This window comes from Ochotona princeps, chromosome 25 (assembly GCF_030435755.1).
Source record: "Ochotona princeps isolate mOchPri1 chromosome 25, mOchPri1.hap1, whole genome shotgun sequence".
Lineage (NCBI taxonomy): Eukaryota > Metazoa > Chordata > Mammalia > Lagomorpha > Ochotonidae > Ochotona > Ochotona princeps.
The window spans coordinates 24,310,383-24,325,473 of record NC_080856.1 but is presented as its reverse complement, the minus strand read 5'-3'; the positions used below and the strand labels follow the sequence as shown (position 1 = coordinate 24,325,473).

The 15,091-nt window shown below is 43.7% G+C and overlaps 1 protein-coding gene and 1 non-coding gene across 4 annotated transcripts in view; one reads left to right on the top strand and one right to left on the bottom strand.

Annotated features, from left to right (window-relative positions):
• Nucleotides 1-15,091, top strand: part of GALNT11 (polypeptide N-acetylgalactosaminyltransferase 11) — a 54,210-nt gene that overhangs the window by 18,703 nt on the left and 20,416 nt on the right. For 2 of the 3 annotated variants that reach the window (XR_009247624.1, XM_058681309.1), the window contains exons 2-4: nucleotides 5,820-6,152; nucleotides 10,966-11,089; nucleotides 12,342-12,508. Coding sequence is in view for 2 of the 3 variants with exons in the window: in XM_058681309.1 (XP_058537292.1) it covers nucleotides 5,858-6,152; nucleotides 10,966-11,089; nucleotides 12,342-12,508 (586 nt within the window). In the remaining variant the exon portion in view is untranslated. Of the gene's footprint in view, nucleotides 1-5,819; nucleotides 6,153-10,965; nucleotides 11,090-12,341; nucleotides 12,509-14,240; nucleotides 14,323-15,091 lie in introns of those variants that run through there. The other variant, XM_058681310.1, reaches the window with a different exon arrangement.
• Nucleotides 1,018-1,122, bottom strand: LOC131477985 (U6 spliceosomal RNA). The gene has a single exon (XR_009244239.1). It is a non-coding gene; the product is annotated as a U6 spliceosomal RNA (small nuclear RNA).

Here is a 15,091-nt window from a genome sequence, read left to right as displayed (position 1 = left end):
CAGCCTGGCTGCTTCCTAACCCTGGCTGGAAAATGCCCTAGCCAGTTGCTTCTCCCAGCAGCAGTTTCTTTCTTTCTTTTTTTTTTTTTTCCTATTTACCTTATTTTTTATTTTATGACACAATTACATAAGCTCTGAGATTTCCCTCCCCCCCGCCCCCAACTCCCTCCCCCTACTGATTTCCCCTGTATTATTACAGTAATATAGTCCTTCGTAAGCAGTCGTAAGTCCATCATTCTGCTATTTAAGTGTCACCTGACATTGTGGGTATAGAGACTGTAATATCCAGATGTGAAGATACAACACAGTATGCATCTCTGCTTCGCAATCAAAGATGAACTCCCAGTGAAACTGTTAAATATATCTTGACAATAGGATGCTGGACTGTCTGCCATTGTCTGTACCTGCAATGTCAGTGGCAGTTTCTTTAGGGAGCTATTCCTTTCTACTGTTGTCATTGCTTGTCAGAACAATTGAAGCTTCCTTTTGGGAACTCATGGTAGTGCCCCTGGAGCAGTAAGATTTCACTTTGTGTGTGGTCTGTGTGGTCTGTGTGGTGGGCCCTTCTGGGCCCCCCTTTGTGCTCTTCTTGTTTGGTCTTCTCCTGGACAGTTCTTTCTCATCAGACATGCAGTTTGCATTTTTGTTTTTCTAAAAAAAAATGTTTTTCAGTTTCATGTTTGTGTAAAACACTGGAGAAATCCTAGCAAATCAATACTACTGTCACCACATGAGCTTCCACGCCTAGGAGCGCATACAAAAGGTTCTTTATTCTGTCTACAGGGATGTCTTTGCCTTTTTGTTTAACTTAAACAAATTCCACACATCCCCACTCTCTCCTGTCCCATTACGGTGCAGAGAGGAGAGTTTGGTAAAACAACCCTTTAAGCAGTTCTCTTCTGCCCCTTTTTTTCCAAAGAGATTTACAGATGTGAGAGTTCACACCATTCCCAGCTATGATAGCCTTGATAAGAGAAATCGATTCTTCATCAGCACAGATTGCAAACTGCAAGTGAGAACAGTATAGAGGACCTCACAAATTTGTGTCATCCTTGCCTGGGGGCCATGCTGCCCTTACCTGTTGGGTTCCAGTTTGGGTGTATATGCTGCTAGAGTGAGCACTTGCTGTCTTATTCAGGTATCGACTCAAGTTTCACATTCTTAATGGCGTCTTCCCTAAAAGTTCACACTCCCTTTTTGTACTTTTGTTGCCTCTCTTCTGCTTTATTTTTTCCTCTTTGGTGCTTACCACTTTGTAATTCCATGTTCAATATGATATTCCAAACTGGATAGGAAAATAAGTGAAGGGTGAGTGGCTGAGAACAAGAATGAAACATAAGTTTTAAAGCAACCTTTAATGTGTATATCTGGCTGTAATAAAATGAATAAACCTTTAAAAAAAAAAAAAGATTACATGGAACTGGGGTGGATGGGAGACTGGGTGGGGTTTCTCCTCAATATTCCCTTTTTTTTTTTTGAAGATTTATTGTTATTGGAAAGCCGGATATACAGATCTTCCGTCCGATGATTCACTCCCCAAGTGAGCCGCAACGGGCCTGTGCGCACCGATCCGAAGCCGGGAACCTGGAACCTCTTCCGGGTCTCCCACGCGGGTGCAGGGTCCCAAAGCTTTGGGCTGTCCTCGACTGCTTTCCCAGGCCACAAGCAGGGAGCTGGATGGGAAGTGGAGCTGCCGGGATTAGAACCGGCGCCCATATGGGATCTCGGCGCATTCAAGTCGAGGACTTTTAGCCACTAGGCCACACTGCCAGGCCCTAAAATGATTTTTTTAAAAGAAACTTTTACTCAAGTGATCCATTATTTTCCATTTCTTTGTGGTCTGTTGGCTAGAGCACTATTGCATTCTTTTTGAAAATTAATGTTACCTTATTTTTTCATGCTTCTTTTGCTCGTGTGTGTGTGTGCGCGTGCGCATCTAATGATCATTTGCTTCTGACAGTTTTATGGGATGGCTTTTCTACTTTCACAGTAAAGGACCTTCTGCTGGTAATAGGGCCTGGGATGTTGATTGGATACACAGTGTTGGCTTTGGGTCTAGGTGGATACTCTAGCGCAATGCCTACGTAGATATAATCCACATTTGGTGATGTCTGTGAATGTCTCAGGAACTTGGGCTGTAAGGATTGTGGGATTGTACTGCCAGTTGGGACACAGATTCCTTGATGGGACATGTTCCCTGTCAGCTCTGTACACAGTACACCTGACAGGGTATCGGGCCCTCATCAGTTTTTATGGGATGTGCGACTTCCGTAGGCAACCCTGTGGGCCCAGCTGGGTGTGTTGCTCCCTGCATGGTGGAGGGATAAGATGCCATTCTGTTTCTGAGGGTTGCAGGGGGCTGAGCTGCAGTATTGTGACAGTGTTTGAGGACTGTACAAGGAACGTAGGGAGCCTCTAAGCTGACTGCTCAGGGAGGTGGCCAGCTGCTTCCTGGGTTGAACATCTGCTTAGTCAGGGCTTCAGTGTGTCTAAGAATGGGCGATTCATCTGCTTCTTTAGTCCACTGGAGGACAGCCTGCCCAGCTGCCTCCTAGGGCCGTGTGTGGCCAAGCCTCTGGGAGGACTCCAGATTGCTTTTAGGATCGTGGCTGGGGCACTGCTCTGTTCCTGTCACCCAGGGCTAGCTGCCCAGCTGCTTCCTGTTGTCAGGTCTTGGGGGTAGGACCAGTTGGCTGCTTTTAGGGTGGCAAGAGGGAGCCCCTGCAGGCTGCTTCACTCAGGGTGTTTTTCTCAGGTTTGTGGGAGGGCAGGCAGACCTCATCTCTGACCCCCAGGCTGTGTTTGGGGAGCTGCTGAGAGCAGTTGCTTCCTAGGACAATCACAGGGGTGCCATTTCTGGAAGCTCTGTGCAGATATCCTGGGAGGTGGGAGAGCCATGTGACCATTGGTCAGCTTTTCAGATGGGGCTCAGGCTGAGGGCTGCTGGGCTCTCCAGCAGTTCCTGCCTCAACCGTGTACTCCGGGGACGATAGCTGGGGGCCTCTGGCTAATCGTTTCTGAGCTCAGCAAAGTCCCTGTTGGTTTAAGGTTGATCTCGTGAGCTGGACTACCCAACGTGCTCTGTTTCTTTTGTAAGGCCGTTGGGTATCTCCTTCCTCTGCCTGTTCCCTGTCAAGTACTTGGGGGTTAGCGCTAGCAGCAGAGCCTTGGACTCATGGCTGTGGACAGGAGCCATGGGGTTCCACCTGGCACTTGGTTTCCCCTTGGCAAGCCTAGTACCAAAGCCTGGGCATAACCCCCTCTCCCTCTTTCAAGTGTGGAGTGTCTCTCTCCACAGTGCTTGGAGTTGGATGAGGTGGGCAGCTCTTCCTGCCTTGCTAACAGTGGCTTGTCATACCACAGCAGGGACTGCCATGTCCTCTGGCTTCCCAGTTCTTACAAAGGTAGATTGGCGGGTGAACTGGTATCTCTGAAGAGATGATTGTGGATCTTACTCAGTTCTCATCTTGTTCTGCCTCCACTGAGACAGCTTATTTTATTTTATTTTTGTTTATTTATTTATTTATTTATTTATTTATTTGAAGGGTTACACATATAGAGGGAGAGATTGGAAAATTCTGTTTGTTCAGTTCTCAAATGGCTGCAACAGCCAGGATTTGGCCAGGCCAAAGCCAGCAGTCTGGAACGTCTTCTCAATCTCCTATGTTGGTGCAGGAGCCCAAGAAGTGGAGCAGCCTAGTCTCAAACCATCACCCACATGGGAGGGTGGCATTGCAGGTGGCAGCTTTACCTGCTGTAAAACACAGCCTAACTTCTGAAGCAAGGCTTTCTAGTGCTAATTTGCTTGATTCTGATTTCTTGGGGATAATATTTTAAAAATATAATACAAATAAGATGCATAGGTGAACAAGTGTGTGTGTGTATATATATATATTTAAAGATGAACTGTATAATGGAAACTAACATTTTGGGAAGTGGAAATACATTGCAGAAAGCATCTCTGCTCCACCATAAAAGGAGGACTCCCAAGGAAGGATATTTTGTTAATTATATTTTGAAAATAAGATGCTGGACTCTCTTCTTTCTTTTCTTTCTCTCTTTCCTTTTCTTTCCTCCCTCCCTCCCTCTCTCTCTTTCTTTCTAGATTTGTTTCTTTTTATTGGAAAGTCAGATTTACAGAGAGAAAGATCTTCCATCCGCTGATTCACTCCCCAAGTGGCTGCAGCAACAGGAGTTGAGCCGATCCAATCCAATCTAAAGCCAGGAGCTTCTTCCAGGTCTTCCGTGTGGGTGCAGAGTCCCAAGGCTTGGACCATTCTCTACTGCTATCCTAGGCTACAGGCAGGGAGCTGGGTGGGAAGTGGAGCAGCTGGGACACAAACTGGCACCCATATGGTGCTTATAAGTCAAGAATTTAGCCACTAGGCTACTGTGCAGGGCTCAATACTTGACTTTCTATCATTACCTATACCTGCAGTGTCAGGATTTTATATATATATATATATATATATATATATATATATAAATTATATATATAAATTATATATATAATATTACACATAATATATAATTTTATACATAATAATATATATCATATAATATATGATAATTATATATAATTATATAATCATATTATATCGTTATAATTATAATTATAATAATTATATCATTATATATTATATGATCTATATTATATAATATTATATATCATATAATATATTGTATATTATATAATATATAATGTGTATAATATATAATAATAATTTATACATATAAATTACATATATATATATATATATAAATTATTTTGTGGGGCCTGGTGCAGTAGCCTAATGACCTCACCTTGCATGAGCCAGAATCTCATATGGGTGTTGGTTCATATCCCAGCTGCTCCTCTTCCCTTGTAGCTCCCTGCTTGTGGCCTGGGGAAGCAGTAGAGGACAGCTCAAAGCCACGTGGGAGACCTGGAAGAAGCTCCTGGCTCCAGCCAGTGTGGCCACTTGGGGAATGAACCAGTGGATGGAGAATCTTTCTGTCTCTCCTTCTCTCTATAAAATCTTTCCAATAAAAATAAATACATTTTTAAAAATTGTGCTGAAACAATAGCAGATTATAAGTAGTATTTCTGTGTAGATTTGTTATGGGTTTATGTTAGTTATATGGGGTTTCTCTGTCCTAAATCTGTTAAGTGAGCCTTTGTTATGTGTGCACTGGGCTCTTTAAGAAGAATTCCCCAGGAAGCTGTGTGAACCTCCATAAAAACAAGATATTATCAGAAAGCTTACAGAAAATGGCATTACTTTTCTAACCTTGTTTTGTAGGACATCATAAAAAGAAAGAAAAAAAAAACGATTATTTGAAAATATTATACAAAAAGTATGCACAAGGGCTGATTTGTTCTGGAAACAGAACTGCTTATTTTTTCAAGTTTCTTATATTTAAGTTAAGATTGCCAACATTTAAAAAACTTGCAATGTTACAGTTGAATGGCCATGGAATGTGTGGTCTTGACATAGGTAGTACTTATTCTCCTACTGAAAAGTTAAAACCTGAAAAAAATGACCCGAAGGAAAGCAAACCTGATCAAAGGTGAAGCCATATCACGTGGGCAAGTGAATAAGTCAGCTATTTGGCTTCCATTGCTTTCCCAAGGTTGAACACATTGGCTTCTGTCTTTTAATTATTGAGTCTTTTTTTTTTTTTAATAAATTCAGTTCTCTCTGTGTGTCTTGTGTTGGAGTCTTTGTCAGTGGTGTAGAGAGACGTTCCAGTTGGTGGTGTGGAAAACACTGAACTTGTATTTGGTGGTTGATTGGAAAGTGTTCTGAAGTTCCTGACGTACCTGCTTTGTTTTTTAGGAAATTGAAGATGGCTGTTGAGTTATGCTAGGTCTACGATGGGAAGTGTCACAGTTCGGTATTTCTGTTACGGGTGCCTTTTCACTTCTGCAACCTGGACAGTTTTGCTTTTTGTTTATTTCAACTTCAGTGAAGTGACACAGCCACTCAAGAATGTGCCCATCAAGGGGTCTGGACCCCATGGACCTTTTCCAAAAAAATTTTATCCACGCTTCACTCGAGGCCCAAGTCGAGTGTTAGACACACAGTTCAAAGTGAACAAAATTGATGATGTGATAGATAATGACATTGAAGATCCAGAAAAAGGCCACTTGAAATTCTCTTCTGAGTTGGGTAAGTGCATTCGATTTTTACTGAAGTAATATAAAATAGTTAATCATTTGAAGTTATAACTTCATTATTCCTTAAAAAAGCAAGTGTTGCTCAGGGAATTAGAAACGTGTCGGTTTTTTTGCACACTAATTTATCTGGTGTGTGACCTAGCTGAGATTCTGGGATTTTTGCAGACCCAGGGGGAGTTGCTATTGTGTTTTGTCCAGTTCTGACTTCAATATTTTGTGAGAACTTTGTTGAAAATAACAAGATTTAGAAAAGGGGCGTGGGGAGTTAATAATTGAAGAGCTAGCAAGAAAAATTATGCGCATGAGAGAAGATTCTAATTGCTAGGATTATTTAATAGAGGGGAAAGGTGGTGAAAATATGACTAGTTTATTTCGAAATGCATATTTGTTTAAAACAGTGTAAAGCATTAAGTTTATAATCAGCTGGGTAAGATTTCCATGTAAGAGTTACTAAGGTGGGCCCGGTGGTGTGGCCTAGCGGCTAAAGTCCTCGCCTTGAAAGCCCTGGGATCCCATATGGGCGCCGGTTCTAATCCCGGCAGCTCCACTTCCCATCCAGCTCCCTGCTTGTGGCCTGGGAAAGCAGTTGAGGACGGCCCAAAGCTTTGGGACCCTGCACCCGCGTGGGAGACCCGGAAGAGGTTCCTGGTCCCAGCATCGGATTGGCGCGTACCGGCCCGTTGCAGCTCACTTGGGGAGTGAATCATCGGATGGAAGATCTTCCTCTCTGTCTCTCCTCCTCTCTGTATATCCGGCTTTCCAATAACAATAAAATCTTTAAAAAAAAAAAAAAAAAAGAGTTACTAAGGTATTTAAATATGTATCAAGTCTAGTTTATACAATCTTAGTATAAAACAGAAAGCAAAATTTTCTCCCAAATTTGTTTAGTTTATAAGCAAGAATCCACCATCAGTGGCTTTTTTTTTTTAAGATTTATTAATTTTTTTTATTGGAAAGGAAGGTTTACAGAGAAGGAGATATAAATATCTTCCATCCTCTGGTTCATTCCCAAAGTGGCCGCAGTGGCTGGAGCAGAGCCAGTCTGAAGGCGGTATGCCAGGACTTCCTTCCAGGTCTCCCACGTGGGTGCAGGGTCCCAAGGCTTTGGGCCATCCTCGACTGCTTTCCCAGGCCACAAGCAGGGAGCTGGATGGGAAGTGAGGCTGCCGGGATAGGAACTGGCACCCATATGGGATCCTGGCACGTGCAAGGTGAAAATGTTAGCCACTAGGATATTATGCCAGGACCGCCCCCCCCATTTTACACTCTTGCATTTATGCGATTTTTAAGGGATAAGTAATAATTTTGGTTATGTTCACATTTTAGAAAGAACTTTGATTTTTTTTACAGCAACATCAAATAGGTAATTTAGAAAAAAATATGGTCAGAGATTTTGAGATTAAGGAAACCATAGACTAAAGAAAATGTTAAAACTAATTTTGTATTTGATCATAGTTTCAAAGGAATACGTTTTTAAGATCTCATTATTTTCTGGGGTTGGAATTGTGGTATGATGAGTGAGCGCTCGGTCACCTGGGATGCAGGCAGTCGTGTGAGTGGATTCAAGTCCTTTCCACTCTGCTTATGATCCAGTTCTCTGCTAAAGCACCCATGAAAGCCTCAGAAGATGGCCAGGGTTCTTGGGCCCTGCCCTTATCTCAGAGATCCAGCTGGAGCTCTGGCAGCCATCTGGAGAATGAGCCAGCAGATGGAAGATTTCTCTCTCTCATTCTGACTCTGCCTTTCAAATAAGTAAAATAGATTTTAAAATTAATTTAAAATTGAAGACTTATTTAATCTGCAGTTAATTATAAAAGTAATTAAAATAGTTCCCCTGGCATACTAATTGACATTGGCTATAATTTTATTTCAGGAGAGGGTGGAGAAAATTAAGCTAAAATGGTTTTTTAAAGGACTTTGTTTGAAAGGCAGAATGACAGAAAGGGAGAAAAAGATACTGTCCATCTGCTAGTTCAGTGGCCGATGACCATGATGGCCAGCACTGGGCCAGGCTGAAGCACTGAATCTGGAACTCCATCTGGGTGTTCCATATGAGCGACAGGAGTCCAGCCACTTAGATCACCCTCTGCTGCTTTCCCCAAGGCATTAGCAGGAGCTGGATTGAAAGTGGAGCAGTGGGACTTGAGCCAGTACCCATTTGGAGCATTCTGCTATGCCACAATATTTCATCCCTCTCACACCCGTGTGTCCATAATACAGTCCACATATTAAAGGAACAGAGATGTACTGTCAAAAACAAAGAGCTTTAAAACTCCGTTACTCCCAGTTATAGGTTGCCTTGTACCTAGGAAGTGTTACCCCACTGAGAAAATAGCAGCCAGTGACCGGCAGGCATTCTGGACCTAGGTAATGCCAAATTTGTGCCAGCATAGTTGCCTATTCTATTCTCTCTCTCTATTTTAAGGTATGTGGGGGAGACAGGGAATTACAGGCCAAGACATGCCACCCCAGCCCCCAGATTTCCCAGGCAAGGAAGCTTTTGAATGTGTAAGAGTGAGAGTGGCCGAGGGCAAGCTTGACAGGGAAAGAATGGCTTCTCAGGGGCTTCTGTACTCACAGGAGGGCGAGGGAGCTGAGACAGATTGATTTACAGGAAGGAAACTGGAGGGTGTATCTGGGTCAGCTAAGGCTACTCTGTCAGCACATGCAAAAGCCAGGGAGCATGCTTGGTTGGGCTAGGTCATGGTGCCTGCCCACGAGTGTCAGGGCAGAGACTCAGCCATGTCATGCTGGGCTGCAGTACCCACCAGAATGTGAAAGAACCAGATATGGGGACATATTCTGTAGGGGACTTGTGGGCTCACCTCTCTGGGACTGCAGCACTCACTGGTTTGCACAGAGAGTGGGGTTGGTGACAAGCTGAGCCAGGCTGGACTGCAGAACTCATCTGACAGGAACTTTGTTGATACATGGTGGAAATTGGGGCTGGGAGGAGGCCAGGTGCTAGGCTGCGGCACTCACTGCCATATACAAAGGCTGGGGCTGACAGCAGACCATGCAAAGCAGAGCTGCAGCTTCCACTGACAGCCGTGAGATATGGGACTGGGAGTGAAACTGTGCACATTCCCTTGCTGAGCTGCAGCTCTCACTGGTGAGCATGAGAGCCAGGGTTGGGGTCAGGTCAAGCTGGACAAGGTGCTAGTACCCATTGACATGTGTGGGACAGGTCTGGGGGTGGATTGGGTTAAGCTATACTGCAGCATCTGTGGATGAGAGCCAGATGGGATGTAGGATGGACTTGGCTACTCAGTGACACATGCCAGCACATGCAGAAACCAGGGCTGGGGGAAGGCCTGGTGGAGGTTATCGAGGGTTGTTGGTGTGCTTGAGGACCAGGCCTGTGTATGAGAGATGGGCCTGGGGACAGAACTGACCAGACAGCTGTGTCCCTAGTGTATGCATTAGCTGGTACAGGTGGCAGACTGAACCTGTCACTGCACTGGCTGGTGCACACAGGAGTCAAGCCTGAGGTCACCCCAACGAGACCACTGGATTCAAATCTCGGCCACGGGGAAAATCACAGCATACCTGGTCTGGCCTTGGAATGCATATGTCAAAACTGGTCCTCAGTTGCTGATGCCTGTGCAGTGAACAGAATGCCCAGAAGCACATGGGCACATGACAGCCTGCTTGGCTAGGCCAGCAGAGGATGCCAGCTGTCTAGTTGGGGGATGGAAAGCAGAACAGGGTGGACAAGTCTTCTGGCCAAGCTTTGCAGTATGTGCCTGGGTCTGTAGATGCATGCTGAACTTGTTCAACCAGCAGACCTTCAAGGAATTTTTTTCAGCCCTGGTGCAGTGAAGCTGACACATCGTCTCAGAGCTAACAAGACCACTTGGGTAGCACCCTCGGAGCATTCTTTCCCCATATTGGAGTTTCTAAGGTGTCATCAAGTGACTTTCCCATCCCCGGTGCTGTTGTAGTTTGACAGCAAGCGGCGATCCCCTTCACTTACCCCAGCAGACAAGAAGAATAAAAACAAAAGAACTGAAACGTGTGTTCCGCACACCTTCTGCCGTGCCTTAATCAGAGGCCCACATGGGCGTGCATCTCTCTCAACTGTAAAAGATATTAAAAAGAAAATAAAAATTAAAAAATAATAAAAATTCAGTTACTTCCCCTTATTTGTTTGACCATGCAATCCTTTATTTTTAAGATCTTTTTCTGGTTTTTGGGTTTAATTTTGCATCAACAGACTTTGAGAAATGCTGGTACAAGTGTTGTTCTGTGAAAAGAGGCTAAAGGGAAGAGAAGTTATTTCATAAAGACAAAATTCTGGCAGAATGTTAGAAGAAGAATGTGAAATTTTGCATAGATCTTTGCAGGAGCTTCTTGTCTTTGCAGCTGATTAAAGCCCTAGCCCCGGGGGAGCCCTTTTCAGTGGAAGGGCTGTTACCAGCCTTTGGGAAGGGGAGAAGCCCATTTGAAGACATGGCTAAGCTTGTGGGCTGAGGTCCATTGGGGTTCTCAAATGGAGTGTTAGTTTTATTTTTTGGAAAGTTATCGTACTTTTTTGTTTTTCATGGTCACAGGTAGCTTTTGCTGTTGAATATTGAAAAGCAGTCTTAAGATGATGGCTTGTGAGCAGCTGCCATTTCTTATTTAGGTGCAGTTGCTTTCACCGCAACTTCTGAAAAAGGTACTTCTTTTCAAACTGGATGTAACTTAGCTTTGAGAGATATGACTATGGGCTAAAGTTAACATTGTCTTAACATCTTCAAAGTAATCATAGGAATCCTGTTCAGATCGAATACATTGACTGCAGCTTCATTCTTTTTTTACAGGTATGATTTTTAATGAACGTGATCAGGAGTTGAGAGACCTGGGCTACCAAAAACATGCCTTTAACATGCTGATTAGTAACCGCTTGGGCTACCATAGAGATGTGCCGGATACAAGGAATGCAGCGTATGTTATTAGTTTCTGTTAATATGTTTTTTAAATAGCACAGTGCTTTTAATGCCAGCTTAAGGAGCTGTGAGGGTGGTATGTGTATTTTGTCATTAACATCATTACTCAGCTTACTAGAAAACCTGAGTCTGATTTCCACATGTATTGTACTTAAAGCCTCATGGTCTAAGATTGTACCAGGAAGGTTATAGCATGTGCTACTATGTCTCTTGAAATTCCATGTTGATATAGGAAAGAGAAGAGGAATACTAATTAAGTAAGAGTCAATAAGTTTACTTTAAATCTTTTATAAGATTAATGGAAAAAAGGCATTATAGTCAGTGAAGAGCATTGCTCATAAAATCACTTTGGTCTTTTATTCCTTCGAAGGCTTTTCGTTAGTGGGGTCTGTCAGCCCTCCCATAGACAGATGCTGGCTGGGCACCTTCTGTTTGGTATAGACAGTGTGAAGCCCAGAACATGAACAGAACAAAAGTTGTATCTGGGGTCACAGGGCAGTGCAGCAAGAGGGGCAGATATGCAAAGAAATGGTAGTGATGGAGCATGAAGAGGCCGAGAGACGACACGAGTGCTAGGAGGACAGCACAGAGAGGTGAGGACGCGGGATGCGCAGGCGGCCTTTCCCTGCAAAGGGAACAGCACACGGCAAGTTCCGACACAGAGGCCTGTGGTTTCAGAGACTGAATGGTAGTTCACCTTGGCTGCAGTAAGACTAGCAGGGCCCTGGAGGTGGGCCAGGCTTTGTGTGCCATGTGAAAGAATCTTGTTGTTACTATAGCTACCTAACATTTTGTTTTATCAACTAGTTGCTTCTGTGAAATCTGTTTACATGTATGTATTATAATTTTCTCAAATATTTTGTGTTACAAGGGAAAAATTGAATTTTCAAATAGGAAATTTTATGTTTCTGTTTCCTTTGAAACCTCATTGCTGGACATGAGTTTGAGTGTTGCATTTAATACTTGCTGCAGTTTCAGTGAAAATAACATATTACTTTGTAACATCGCTATCAAAAGTTTAAAAGAGCCATATTTTAATTGTCTTAAAATAAGCAAGTTAAGATCAGGAGGGAGAAATCGTTAGCAAACCAGAAAACATCCAAAGAACAAACCACACTGTTTTAAAATACTTTTAAGCACTTGTTGCCATGATATGAGAAAGCAGCTGGACGAAGGGCCAGCATGTGCTATTGAAAAACCACCTTGGGTTTTGAGCTTTTTGAGGTGCAAGCATTTTCTCATCGTTACAGATGCAGAGAAAAGTCCTACCCAGCCGACCTGCCTGTCGCTAGTGTCGTTATTTGTTTTTACAATGAAGCGTTCTCTGCCTTGCTCCGCACTGTGCACAGCGTCCTGGACCGCACGCCAGCACACCTTCTCCACGAGGTCATCCTTGTTGATGATGACAGCGACTTTGGTGAGGAGCACTGTTACTGATAGCACTGCATGCACGGTGTCATTGTCAAACACCGAGACAGCTGACCACTCAGAGGCATACTGAGCCTGCATCCTACCTGTGTAATTGCAACTGAGCCGGCTTCAGATAAATGCCTGCCGATTTATTATTGCAGAATATTAAAGATTTACTTATTTCGGGCTGGTGTGGTGGCTCAACAAGCTAATCCTCTGCCTGCAAGTGCTGGCATCTCATATCGGCGCTGGTTTATGTCCTGGCTGCTTCACTTCTGATTCAGTTCTCTGCTTATGGCCTGGAAAAGCAGTGGAAGATGGCTCAAGTCCTTGGGACCCTGCCCTCTTGTGAGACACCCAAAGGAAGCTCCTAATTCTTGGCCTCAGATTGGTTCAGCTCCAGACACTGTAGTCATTTGGGAAGTGAACCAGCAGATGGAAAATCTTTCTCTCTGTATCTCTCTGTAAATCTGCCTTTCCAATAAAAGTAAATAAATATTTAAAAAAAGATTGAGAGGCAGGGTGACGCAGAGAGGAGAGCCAGAGCCAGATGCAGGGATCTTACACTCACTGATTAACTCTCCAAATGGTTATTGTGGCTGGGGAGGACCAGCCAAAGCCAGGAGCCTGGAGCTCCATCAGAGTCTCCTGTGTGATGGCAGGAGCCTGAGTGCTCAGGCTGTCACCTGCTGACTCCCAGGTACCTTAGCAAGAGGTCAGATCAGAAGCAGAGCAGCTGGGCCTGAGCCAGCATGCTGACACGGGATCTGGGAGTCACAGTGGCAGCTTAGCCCCAGTATATGCCATAATGCTGACCACTTGACGTGTGTGTGTATGATATGGGCAGTACAGGAGATAGTTTAACTCACTATGCTACAAGGCTGGTCCCATTGATTTAAAAACATTTTTAATTTTTTTTATTGGAAAGTCAGATATATAGAGAGAAGGAGAGACAGAAAGATATTCCATCTGCTGGTTTACTTCCCAAGTGGTTCCAACAGCCAGAGCTGTGCCAATTTGAAGTCAGGAGCCAAGAGTTTCTTCTGGGTCCTCCACACAATTGCAGGTCCCAAGGTTTTTGGCTGTCCTCAACTGCTTTTCCAGGCCACAAGCAGGGAGCTGGATGGGAAATGGAGCAGCCAGGATATGAACTGGGGCCCATTTGAGACACGGTGCATGCAGGACAAGGACTTTAGCCACTAGGCTACTGTGCCAGGCCCTTGTGTATTTTTTTAAAGTCTTCTTTTTTTTTATTTGAAGTAATGATAGATTCAGAGAAAACTGCAAAGAGATTGGCTTTGTACCTTCCATCCAGGACCTTCCTTGGTTGTATCTTATAAATTATAGTACAGTAGAGAACCAGGAATTCCATGTCTGCGCAGTGTGTGTGCATAAGGCTGTGTGATTCTATCACATGTGGATCCCTGTAGCCACCATTGCAAATAAGGGGTTCTCCTCATGCTGCCTTTGTGTTCCTGCTGCACCCTCACCCATCTGCACAGCCATTCGTCTCCATCGCTGTGAGTTTTTCTTAAGAATGTTACATGAATGAAATCATTCATTTTGAGATAGGGTGTTTCCTCTCAGTGTGTGCCTTGGACTAGGTTTATCTGATAAGTCTGTTCTACTGACTGTCTCTAGACAAAAACAGATGCATGCTGGGAGCTCTTCTTCATCTCTGAATGCCTGTATATTATGACCCATTACATATTCATGCACTTTTCTTTAATTCAACAGAGATGTACCATGAATGGCTTTCATGACATAAGAAGGCTTTTTATGTACTGTGTGAATTCAGCTTCTAGCACCCTTGCAAGATAGGTAGGAACCCTATTTTATTAAGGATGAAATACAAAAATTAACTAATTTGCTTTTAAGATCCTGTAGCTATTGGATGGTAGAGTTGAGATTATACCTCTGCTCTGCTTGCCTTTGCTGTGTTATTAAGGCATATTGTAGAAGTGCCATGGTGAACCTTAGGTCAGTGACATTTCTTCATGCACTCAGGCACCTCTTATATCAATAATAGGATTGGTGTATTATTATGATTACACATACAAAGTAGGGAAATGCACACTAGAACTGATGGAAGTAAAATCCTCAAACCTGAGTAAATATCAAAACTTTCTGGGAAAAAATTTGAAAAGAGTAAATAGAAGGTAGAACTTCTTTTCAATATGAGTGACTTAAAAAAATAAATCTCAAGTAGAAGATTGGTAAAGTAATGAAGATTTATATTAGACTCAAGTAATATCTAGAATTTACTGATTTTTCTTAGGCGGAGCTAGAGTGAACGGAGAGTGCTTACAGCTTCTGATTCATTCCTCAGATTGCTGAAGTGGCCAGAGAGCTGGAGCCAGGCACTGGCTGCGTGCACTGTCAGAGACCTAGCTGTCCGAGTGCTCCTTCGTGGTCGCCTCCAGTCACAGTGGCAGCAAGCTAGCATCTGCAGCGGCAGCTGGGGTTGAACCCAGCATGCTGACGCCTGATGTGGTGGCCGCTTCGCTTGCTGTCTGCATTGCCAGGCCAAGGGCCTGCATTGTTTTTTTCTTTCTTTCTTTCTTTTTTTTCTTTTTGTTATTAATCAGGC